The sequence below is a fragment of the Staurois parvus genome, unplaced genomic scaffold (genome assembly GCF_062004578.1).
Source record: "Staurois parvus isolate SC_StPar_1 unplaced genomic scaffold, SC_StPar_1.0 ptg000048l, whole genome shotgun sequence".
NCBI classification, from domain to species: Eukaryota; Metazoa; Chordata; class Amphibia; order Anura; family Ranidae; genus Staurois; species Staurois parvus.
The window spans coordinates 3528898-3541206 of NW_028317844.1; the positions used below are offsets into that span (position 1 = coordinate 3528898).

The following is a 12309-nucleotide window of genomic DNA, read 5'->3' on the forward strand; positions in this document are numbered from 1 at the left end:
GATTTGCTTCCTTGTGTCTCTTCTCTGTGTTCCTAGTTTGTCACAGTGATGAACTCTCTATTGTGTGTCTGTACCTTTTCTAAACTGTATTTATAAATTGTTTGTGTGTATTATGTTCAGGATACTGCTTGGTCTCAGAGGATGGGTAGGTCTCTTGAATGTTACAAACAGAACTTGTCAGCAATTATGTGCTAAACATATGTATTATAGCCTAGTGCATCCTTCATAGTTCACCATCCCATCTCATGTTATGTAAGTATTTTCTCCTGTAGACCTTAGAAAAAAAAAAAAACCATGCTTGATAAAATGATTGCAGTTATAGAAAACCTCTACTTTTGACCTCTGCTTTATTCCAGTCATCCAAAATCTTAAATAAATCCACTCAAGGGAACAAATGGCTTCCTGCATTCTACAAATGTCTTTTTTACTGTGCATTGGTTTCGAGAACAGTTACTTGCGTACACATTCACTGCCTATAAACTGTTAACATTTTTAATTTTATTGAATTATTTGGGGTTGATTTACTGAAGGTAAATAGACTATTCACTTTGCAAGAGAATTTTCCCCAGAGCTTAGTAAATGAGATGAAACTCTGCTGACTTTAATCATCCAATCATTTGCAAGCAAATATGGTGTTGTTTACTTTTATTTTCCTTGCATTGGATTGGGTATTCTTTACAAAGTGAAATTTCACTATGTTCACTAAATGCTGGGTAAAATTCCTTCGTAGAACGCAACTTCACTTGCACAGTGAACAACCTATTTACCTATAGTAAATAAGCCCTCTAGTTTCTAGAAGGCTGATTTTGTAAAAATCAGACAGGTGTTCTAACCCTTTCCTTCCTCTATTAAAAAAATGTTTTGGCTGGAGTTGGGTTTTAAGTAAGAGGAGTAAAAAATTAAGAATAGAAAAGACAAGTGAGATATTCCCTGGCCTGGGCAAATCTTGGCTTCTACCAATTTCGGGTGGCCACCACTATTCAATGACACCACATCTAAGGGAACTATGTGTAAGTGTACATGCTGGTTAATTTCTCATTAATGATGGTAAAACCAGTTGTTATTTGACTAGAATCTCAAGCTGGGGATTCTATTTGCAATAGTCTGGCTATGTCAATAGTTTCTACTCTTCAGTGATGAAGCTATCCATATATGTGGAACACAGTGGGGGGAATTTACTAAACCAAGAGTATGCAAAATCTGGTGCAGCTCTGCAGAGAAACCAATCAGCTTCCAGGTTTTATTGTCAAAGGTTAATTGAGCAAGCTGGCTGATTGGCTGTCATGCACAGCAGCACCAGATTCTGAGTGTTCCAGTTTTAGTAAATCTCCTCTCCTTTATAGTTAAAGTAGTTTTAAAGGCAGAAGGTTTTTTACCCTCATGCATTGTATGCATGAAGGTAAAAATCCTTCTGGGTGCACCTCCCCCCACAGCCCCCTAATACTCACCTGAGCTCCATCTCAATCCAGCAAAGTGCACGGGAGCCTCGGCAGTCCTGGGACTCTCTCTCCTCAATTGGCTCAAGCAGCAGTGGTAGCCATTGGCTCTTGCTCCTGTCAATCACAGCCAGCGAGACAATGAGGAGGGATTGAGAGGCGGGCCAAGCCGCACTCTATATGTGAATGGCAATGTCCATTCACTGGAGCACTGCTTTGGAGTGAACCTGCTTGAGTGCCCCTATAGTAGGGGCTTGCTATTGGGGACACTCCGCGGGGAGAAGGAGCCAGAACTCCTGGTGGGGGACCTAAAAAGAAGAGGATCAGGGATGTTCTGTTAGAAACCACTGTACAGAGCAGGTAAGTACCACAGGTCTGTAAATTTTAACCTTTAGAATCACTTTAATTTGGTGAAATATAATTAAACAGTAAACTCTGAGATCTGATTCACACATGTGGATTGAAGCTCAGGTTTCACAGCTAACTGACACAGTAGTTGTTCAGCAGTTTTGGTCAAGTTTACATCATGTTCAGGGTAGGTTCAGGTCAGGATTCTTTTTTAATCTGCACTGAATCCACACTGCCAGTGCATTGGACATATGTGAACAGGCACCATAGGAAGCAATGTTATTTCACATTTCATGTCGATTGGATTCGGTTCAAACCGCATCCAATCCACATATATGTGAGCAAGCACTGAAGGAAACAACAGTGTAGTTCAAAGGCCCATCTAACCTATCCCAATCAGGTAAAGCTTTACGCTGAATAGCTATTTGTTAATCTAAAGAAGATTGTACCATCCAAATGTAATGCGTGGTCAGGTTGAGCTGAGTACACTGATAAATGTTATGAAATTTGAATGCCATTTGTACTGTTGCTGTGGATAAGGAAAGGTCACGTTTCCTTTTCAGCATATTTGGATGCAACGGTCCAAAACTAATGGAAGTGCTAACAATAGCTTTTTAATTAATGCTTTAGGTTATGTACTATGTGGACTTCCATCACTGTGTGAAGAATATATGAAGATTGCAGAACAGATTGGGCTAATAAACAATTTTAAATTAAAGCCAGATGTCATTATAAATATTAAGGTAATATATAGATACAAAGAACTGCTTATGGTTACCTGTATAATTCTTCACTGAGTATAGATGTTATGTTCTGCTACCCATTGGTATACCATTATCTGCATATACTGTAGATCACCTTACATTATGTGAGCATCCTATCAGCTAACCTCTGTAATCAATTTGTGACTAGAAAAGAAGGCCACAGGACAAATGCTGTCAACCCTCCAGAGATCCTTGGGATTGGACTTTTTGATACCATGACAAAGCCCATTTTATAAAACTATTGGGCTTTAGTCATTAAGTTAATAACCACTGTGGCCTCAAAAAGGATTCCCAGCAAACAAATTGTACTTATGCTGATGTTTGTAACAATTTGATTTTAAATAGGAAGAGAAACTTTCAAGTTAAGACATTTTAGAGTAGTTTTGAAGATTCATTAAAACATATCACTGTTTTTTTACTTCTTATAAATGTTAGCCGATTCATTTTAAAAGCATAATTTAAAAATCTGCCACAGTCTTGAGCTACTGAAGTCTATATCACATGAGAAATGTAGACTTGTTGGCACAGCCTAAGGACTCTGAAACTTGTTTTTTTTTCTTGTTTATCTCTATGCCTTTATTCTTCTTTTGTATAACCTGAGATGTCATTTAATTGTCCCATATTGACTATACCATTCAGTGCACTCATTTAATGTCTATTTAACTGAAGTGTCCAGACAAGGATTTGAGCAAAAGGCTGACTGGACAGAAGCAAGATCCAGATACAGGTTTAATTTATCAGCGGGAAGACTGGGATCCTGCATTTAAAGAGAAAAAGAAAAAGTACCAGGAAGGAGAAGAGGAAGGAGAAGAAGAAGAGGAAGAAGAGCTTGAAGAAGAGGTAACGCTATAAAACTGAAGTAGAATTTTTTTTCAATCAATGGTTTTGTGTTTCACCTATAATGATGTCAGATCTGTAAAATATAAAGTACATAAATACATCTAAAGGCTCCTTTGTGGAAGTCTAAATAGGTCCAGGTAATGTACTATGTGATACAAAACCCTCTTAAAGTAAAGTAAAAAAAAGCTGCCATTACCACCTCTGAGTGACCCTTTATTTATATGTTCACATGCTCCCCATCCCAGACACTGCAGCTCACAGTGGGAGGGTTTCAGCAACTGAGGCAGTACTGTCAATCCAGAAGGCAATGGTAAGACTAAGTGTGTCCAGGTGATGATTGACAAGTTACAGTTTTGTAAATCAGCAGTTACATAGCTGATAGGCCTGCAGCCTTTCAACATTTTTAATCTGATTGTAGCAGGCACAGCCTATACAAGGGTACCAGTCAGGGGCGGACTGACCATTTGGAAACTCGGGCACTGCCTGAGGGCCCGGGGTCAGTAGGGGCCCCATGAGATGCCCCTGGTACCTTTTTCATAGGCTTTTTTGAGTTTGGGCAAGGACACAGGGGCCCCATGATCCCCTATTGCTCGGGGTCCCCATGAGTTGTCAGTCCGCCCCTGGTACCAGCAATGCAGGAGCAGTGCAGCAGCATTGTCAACTCATCAAGAGTTGCATAAGGAGGACTTTGCTGGCAGGAGCACTAAATATTATGACAATTTGTAGGTGTATTAAGGGAAAATAGATTTACTTACAATTAGGTGCTGCAGAACTTTTGTAATGGAATGCCATAGTTCCACTAGAATTCTGAGACTTAAATGTTCCTTTTCTAGTATATTATGACCCAACTTTTATTTTTCCTTTTTTATAAGAAATGCAGACATGTTATGTAAGCTTACTGATAAAGTCATACTTGTCTACACAAGATTTTCTGCCTACAAGATCCAGTGATGCAAATACAGCTCTGGTTGCTGCCAAGTGTTGCAAATTGTGTTAGTTCATTCATACTAATAAGCCTTTTTTTGTATTTTTTTCAGAGAATGTATTACTCTCAAGCCTGACCAAAATCAGAACCACATGGCTCATTAAGCCCAAGTTGTTGTAGGACAGGAACAATTTCAGACAGACACCAGAAAGTCATTGCCCACAACAGTTTATTGTGACAGATGATCCAGCTTAAAACTAGCTCCTGTCCCTGGTGCATTTTACTTAGTTGTATAGCTGCCAGAAGAGTGAGACAGTTTGGGTAATTTCATTAACTGTCAAAAGGGAAGACTTCTGTGTATCTGAAAATCTTCCTAATCTGCTTGACTTAGTGAATTAAAAGATTTGTTGTTATGCATTTATTCTTATAGGAGGAAGAAACTGAGAACTTTAAAGAAATCTTCAATCGGCTTGTGTATAGACCAGAGGACTTCCCTGAAAATGTTGATGAGCGTATACGACTATATAAAGACACTATTTTACGCCCTGTGGAGGTAATGGCTTTGTGTACTTTAGTATATGTATTTGCAATACAAAGATGTGTGTTACAAAATACCTCCACCCAAGACTAAAATACAAATATGGAGGTTGAAGCCTAAAAGTTTAATGATGCAGGCATGTCTGTGAGGTACTCTCTGCATTCTAGTCAAAGCACCACTGATCTTGGTAGAAGGCTATTCCATCAACTGCTTTGTATGAGTAAATATAGGCAGTCGCTTTAGGCATTTAAATTAACTGGTTTGGTAGTGACAATATGTCTCATGGCACGTACAAGGCAAAATTACTCTGATGGTCATCGTTGGCACATATTTTGGCATTCTGAATTCCAAATTTTGAGATCTGAATTCTGAATTCCAAATTCTATAATCTAAGGTATAAATTCCAAGTTCTGAATTCCAAATTCTGAGGTCCAAGTTCTAAATTCCGAATTCCAATTTCCAGATCTGAATGCCAAATTCCGAGTTCCGAATTCCAAATTCTGAAATCCACATTATAAGGTCCAAATTCCAAGTTCTGTATTCCAAGTTCCGAATTCCAAATTCTGAATTCCTGATTCTGAATTCCAAATTCCGAGTTCCGAATTCCAATTTCCAAATTCTGAATTCCAAGTCCCAAATTCTAAATTCCTGTTCTGCTTCCCCAGTCTGATCCCGCAATTACATGTGCTCAGAAGAGTAACTAAAGACACAAAAGAGGGTTGGACTAGCTAAACAGAGCATCTCTGTCACGACTATGGCAGGTAGCTCTCTAGACCCGCAGCTAGGGTTTCCCAGGGCGCGGGGTCTAAGTCCCAGTCTGCTTGTTCACCAGAGTCCCTGATGGTGGGGATGGACTTGGAGCAGGCTGGAACCGGGTCGCGGCCCCCGGTACACCCAGCTGAGGCAGAGAATACCGCTAGTGGAAGCAGGATACTGGGTGACTGTTATGTACCGGATTGGGGAGCCTGAAATGGACAGAAGGCGTCCTCTTACGACTCCCGCTCGGAGGCCCTGGGGGTAGGACCAAGGGTACAGAGCCAGGAGTGGCCGGATTGCCGTGCGGCTTTTGCAGCTGTCAGCAGGTAGCTGGAACTCAGGAGATCCAGACACAAGCCAGGTGCGAGTGCAGGAACGTGGGTGGAGCAGTAGGTATGCAAGACACAGGTCAGGTGCGGTTGCAGGCAGAACCATACAGCAGGGTCAGGCAGGCCGGGTCGATAGCAAGCGGGCAGATAAGTACAAAAGGGGCAGGCAGGAGAATGGTCAGGAATAGCCGGGGTCGGTGCAGGCGGAGTTCTTTCTTAGGCAATTATATAGAAGAGCAGGTATCAGGATCAGAATCAGAATCAGGAATTTGAGCACAGGAACGTATTTAGACCAGAAGGCAATGACTCTTTATTGCAGCAGATTTAAATAGCCCGCCGGCCGTGACGTGGGCGCTTACTGCAAATGCTCGAGCTTCCTGCGCATGCGCGGCCGCACGCTCCCACGCCTGCACACTTGCTCCACCGCTACTCGAGGGAATCCGTCGCCGTCGCACCGCTGCACGGCGACGGGATCCCTGACAATCTCCTACCGGTGTGAACAGATGCTTTTCCAATTTACAAATGGCGCTGTTTATATCCTGCGAAACTGAAGTGATGAAATGCTTCTGATTTCTTAGACTATAGAGATGATTGCCACCATTCCGGTCTCCAATCAGCTCTATGGTCAGCTGGTAGAAACACCGGCTGCATTCTCAGGTTCCCTCCCGATGGCATGGGACTGCCCAAGAAGGCCTTGGAAGGCAGAGGAGGAGGGGGGAATATTCTCCCGCTGCTTGTAAAAGCAATATTGCAGCTAATTAGCCACTAGGATTGCTTTTGCATGAAAGCCCATCGCTGGCTGAAATAAACGATACCAGGATGATGCCTGCATCTGCAGGCATCATCCTGGTATAACCACTCAAATTCTAGTGATGTACCAGTACGTTACTGGTCCTTGTTGGGTGTATATGCTATTTTCTTTTTTTTTTAATGCAGCCTGTGGGCTGAATTAAAAAAAGAGAAGAAATCTCTGCCAGAAAAAGTGAAAAATCTCATCCAACAGCACTACACACACCTATTTATGTATATTTTGAGAGCAAGACCCCGTTTCTGTCAGAATAAACAAGTCAATGCTGCAGTTGAATGACGTTCCTGCAAAGAAAACAGCAATGGTTAACAATAAAACAGTAACTCAATAAAACAACTTTTTTTATTGAAATATCTCTGCCAGAAAAAGTGTGTGGTATGCACACCATTAGAATATACCTCCCTGCATCCACCCACTTCTAATGGTGGGCACACATGAAATTGCCAAAAAATATTATAAAATATATATGCCGAAACATAGGGGCCATCCACCCACTGGCCACCCCAGGCCCCCATGCTTCGGCATATATGCTCTTTTTTTTAACTGCGGATGAAAAATCTCATCCAACAGCACTGCCCACACTGACTTATGTTTATTCTGAGAGCAAGTTCCTGTTGCTGTCAGAATAAACAAGTTGGTGCTGCAGCTAATAGTATTCCTGCAAAGAAAACAGCAATGGTTAACAATAAAAGAGTGACAATAAAACAGTAAAAGTGTAACAGTAGAACAGTAACAAAAATGACAACAACAAAAAAACTATAACTATTTTTGGTTTTTAACATTTTTAATTTTGGGGGGGATTTGTACTTTTTATTTTTTTTATTTTTTTTTAAACTTTAACAGATTGTAGGGTCTCTCCAAATGCGATAGCCAGTTTCCTGACTACCTAACATCTTTCGAGACCCTGTGTAATTATGTACCATGAACTGGGCCGTGCTGTACCCTATACTAATACTCCACTAGTGCGTGGTAGTGATGAAACCAGGTTGGTCAGGACAGGAGGAACAAAAAAAGCAGGTGTCACACCTAATTCTATGTCTGCTACAGACACAACATCTTTTTTGGGGTGCCTTTTGGGTTAGGGTACTAGGAATGGCATCAGGAAAATGCCTCTCATGCAGCCGGCTAACTGCATCTGGGTTGGGGGTTTGGGGCATAGCAGCTTCTGGATACAAAAGGGCCGTGATGATCTCTTCCTGGAATTTTAGGAAGGATCCACTTCATCCAGTTGCTTTGTAAAGCACAAAAGCGTAATATAGAGCCAATTGAAATAAACAGACACTTTTTTGTACCAGCGTCTGGCTTTTTGGGAAACTATGTACGGCTTCATCATCTGGTCATTGAAGTCAACCCCTCCCATGTTAAGGTTATATCATGGACACAGAGGGCCTACTCAACAACAGCAGCTGCTGCGGTAATTTGGATGGTCGTATCTGCGTGAATGGAAGACAGGACGAAAATATCCCGTTTGTCCTTCCACTTCACTGCGAGCAATTCCTAATTTCTCAAGCAGGCTTTTTCCCCCTTTCTAAGACTGGTATTTAAAAGCTGTTGGGGGAAGCCCCGGCGATTAGGTGACACATGCACCAATTCCAAGATTGTACAAATGTCTAAATAGTGGCACGCTTGAATAAAAATTGTCCACGTATAAGTGGATGACACCAAGTCCCAAACTATCTTGCCACTGCTCCCCATGTAGTCTGGGCATCCGGGGGGCTCCTCATGACTATCTTTTCCCTCGTAAATCCGAAACTTATATGTATAGCCTGTTGCCCTCTCACAGGTCTTATACATCTTGACCCCATATCTGGCACACTTCCTGGGGAGAAATTGTTTGACTGCAAGGCGGCCAGGAAAATGAATGAGGGACTCATCAACACAGATATTTTGCTGGGGAGTATAGACACCTGCAAATTTTTGGTTAAGGTGATTTACAAGGGGCTGAATTTTGTGGAGCTGGTCAAATTCAGGGTCACCCCAAGGACGACAGAATGTGTTGTCGTTGAAATGCATAAAATGCATTATACTCTCATATGCCTGGCCATGGCAGCAGCTGAGATGATTAATTGGGTCTGTGGACCAATACAACCGCTATTGACTTTTTTTTAGTAATGCCCATGTTGAGGGTTAGGCCAAAAAAAACTTTAAAATCGGAAACCGTAATGGGTTTCCATGCGAATGGTCTGGCAAGGTTTGAATCTGGGTTGGCGGCGATAAACTGTTGTGCATATAAATTGTTTTGATCCACAATCAATGCATACAGATCTTCTGTGAAAAACAGCTCCTAAAAATCAAGGGGAGTATTTAAATTTGCTGTTCCCTCCTGAATTCCGGGTTGGGCAGTGAATGAGGGAAGTACGGGTGCTGCAGGATTTGTGGGCTGCCAATTGGGATTTGCAAGCATGTCCGGAAGGACACTAAGGGCTCTACGGGCCTGTGTGCAAATTCTTGGTGGCTGCGGGACACTACTTGTGCTCGCCACCACACCAGCTTGTACTGCACTTATGGGACTTGCCACATCACCAAGTGATACTGCAGTGCTGGTATAAAAAAGACCAGGATATACTAGTCTGCTGGTGCTCGCCAGTTCACCAAAAGGTAGAGTGGCACTAGTACTGGCACTCTGCTGCATATGAGAGTCATCATGCATTTGTAACATCTCAGCAACCTGGGAATGGGGTCGGGTACGCCTGATCTTAACAGGGACCTCTTCTCCATCGTCTGAGCTTTCTGTCAGGGTGCCGCTGCTGTCTACAGGTTTGCATTCTAAGCTGGATTCTGTCAGTGAGTCTTCCCCTTCACTCTCACCTGACATTCTCAGAATCCTGTAGGCCTGTTCCTGGCAATCAAGGGGTTAAATGTGATTACTGGTGTACTAATGGGCAATCTGACGCTATCTGGGAGGGGCGCTAACTGACGCTAACTGATGCTAGCGCTATTTGAAGTCGCCAGCAACACTAATACAGTAATCAGCAAAACATCTGTGCACTGTACTAATGACACTGGTGACAGTGCAGTGAAGGGTTTAACTGGGGGGGGGGGGGCAGGCAGCAATCAAGGGGTTAAATGTGTCCTAGAGTGTTCTAACTGTATTTGTGTAGTGCTTTTACTCACAGTTCTGTTGATTCTTCTCTCTCTGGGACAGAATGTGCCCAGAGAGTGAAGATTCAATCGCTTCCTGTACCTTTGTAACTGTCAGCACAGGACAGGATAGGACAGGGATCCGACTTGGTCACTGGCCTAAATCGGATGATTGATCCCTCGGGGATCAAATTGGGGCACCCGCGGGAGCGTGAATCACGTATATATACGTAATCCTGCACTCAGGGGCCACCCTGCAGCAGTAAATGTACCGTGGGCAGTCCCTAAGCAGTTAAATACAAGTGGTAAAGAATTCCACTGTTAAAAAATCATTATGATGATTTAAATTTAAAAGTATAACTAAAGGCAAAACCTTTTTTTGTTTTTGGAGTGTAGATGGATTAGAACACTTGTACGTTTTAAGGCTGTCTATGCCCCCCTTAGGGGGGTCCTGATTACCATTATCAATGAAAATGAAAATACAAGAAAATTCTAAATTTTTGTCCCCAGAAAAGTAATAGAAAGAAAATATTCCAACGTGGACACTGGTTCTGGTGATCTGAGGGGTCCACAAAGAATTCCCCTAATTTCAGGAGAATTCCTCTGTTTGGCTTTGGGACAGGAATTGAAGGGAAATCTCCGCAATGGGGCAGATGGCAGAAACAAATCTAACAGGGGTTATAACCCTCTCTTACTCTATCCAAAATGAAAAACGTTTTGTTTATAGTTCTACTCTAAATATTGTATTTGTTTCTACTTGTATTTTTTTGTTATTGTATATTCACAGGGGTATACAACAGGCAACTCTAGGTGCTAGCACACATGTTCGACCTACTTCCAGGGTCCTCTTAAACTTTAAATGTTTTATTTACTTTTACATTATGAAATTTAGATTTGTACTTGTGATTATTTTTACATGTTATTTACTATTACTTTAACACACTGAAGATTAGCATGAATCAGTATAGTTGCATAGTAAAAAAAAGTATATGCTTTTCTTTCGAATTTTTATTGTGTACGTTGACAAGAAAGCAGACATTACAGTTATGCAATATCTCAAATGACTGCATATTTTGGGAGGACTAATATTTTGTTGCATTATAGGATCTAATGATTGATCATGACCCTCAATATCTAATAGAACTTAATGGAAATAAGAAATCTGAAGAATTATTTGTGGTAAGTGTTGCAATATTATTCAGTAAATGGGTAATAAACCAGATACAGAATGTACTGAGGTCCATATTCTGGTTTGTATGAAACATTTGTTATATAATTCCTTGTCATTTCTTGGTATACACTTGGATATTTTCTGCCACAGTTCTGAGTATGACAGCTAATTTTTGATATATTGCTGTACTCCAACATTCAGTATAAGACCCGTGTTACACAGATGTGCAGCCTATTTCTCTAAAATAAGCGATGTATAATCTTTTGTATTTCTACTCTGCAGGAAGGGTAATATATCAGATCTGATAATAACATTTACAGAGGCACCAGCAGCTTATTATAACCGTAGGTGTTATAGTGGGTGAATTTTATTTCAAGCATCTTATTTGCTGTCAGTGGTTTTACTAATGGATTTTTGCAATGCTGATAACATATTTTTTTAACAACTGAAGCCAGGTGTTCGTAGTTTTAGGAGCAGATGGTCACAAAGAGTAATACCTTATCCTAATGCTCCTTTCACACTAACCTTCCCTATAATCTTTACCTTAGATCAGGGGTCTTCAAACATTCTAAATGAAGGACCAGTTTACTGTCCTTCATACATTAGGAGGGCCGGACTGTGGTATACAGGAGTAGAACATGTCTTGGTGTCAGTGGGAGTTAACAGTGCCCCATCATTGGTGTCGGTGGGAGGATTAATGCCCCATCATTGGTGTAAGTGGGTGGAATAGTGCCCCATCATTGGTGTCATTGGGAGAAATACTGCCTTGTTGTCAGCGGCAGGAACTATGCCTCACTGTTGCTGCTTATGATGTAAGGGCCGAAAAAGGGTACATTCGGCCCCAGGGCCACAGTTTGAAGACCAGTGCCTTAGATCATACAATAACCCTTCCTTATTTATACAGTAGGTTTAGTTGCTTTGTAAATGGGAAGACTTCTCAAAGTTTTAATGGGTGACTACGGGATGAAGCATCTACTAGGTTCTTGTATTTCATGCTTGTTCCCATGAAGAGCTCTTCCCACTAGGATTTCTGGCTCTGCGTCCCCCATAACAAGCCTTTCTAAAGTCAAATGAGTGGGTCTCACTATTACTGATTCATTATCTTTTTATCTAAAACACATAAGTAGATGTAAAAGTCAGTAAAAACACCCTTAATAATGACCACAAAAGGTAGCAAGAGCCAGGAACTAAGGTTCCAGATACCAGGATCTTCAAGAGATATAAAAAAAAGCTAGTGGGTGGCTGCATCCACCAAAAACTAAACACTAAGATGAATTTGACCTTTGCTTATGTACATGCACTTTGCCAGATAC

General features: G+C 41.4%; 1 protein-coding gene across 1 annotated transcript in view; it reads left to right on the forward strand.

Annotated features, from left to right (window-relative positions):
- AK9 (adenylate kinase 9) overlaps positions 1 to 12309 on the forward strand; it is a 125328-nt gene that overhangs the window by 21416 nt on the left and 91603 nt on the right. The window contains exons 6-9 of the mRNA XM_089664724.1: positions 2415 to 2527; positions 3218 to 3388; positions 4744 to 4866; positions 10930 to 11004. Of these exons, the coding sequence (XP_089520850.1) occupies positions 2415 to 2527; positions 3218 to 3388; positions 4744 to 4866; positions 10930 to 11004 (482 nt within the window). The remainder of the gene's footprint in view (positions 1 to 2414; positions 2528 to 3217; positions 3389 to 4743; positions 4867 to 10929; positions 11005 to 12309) is intronic.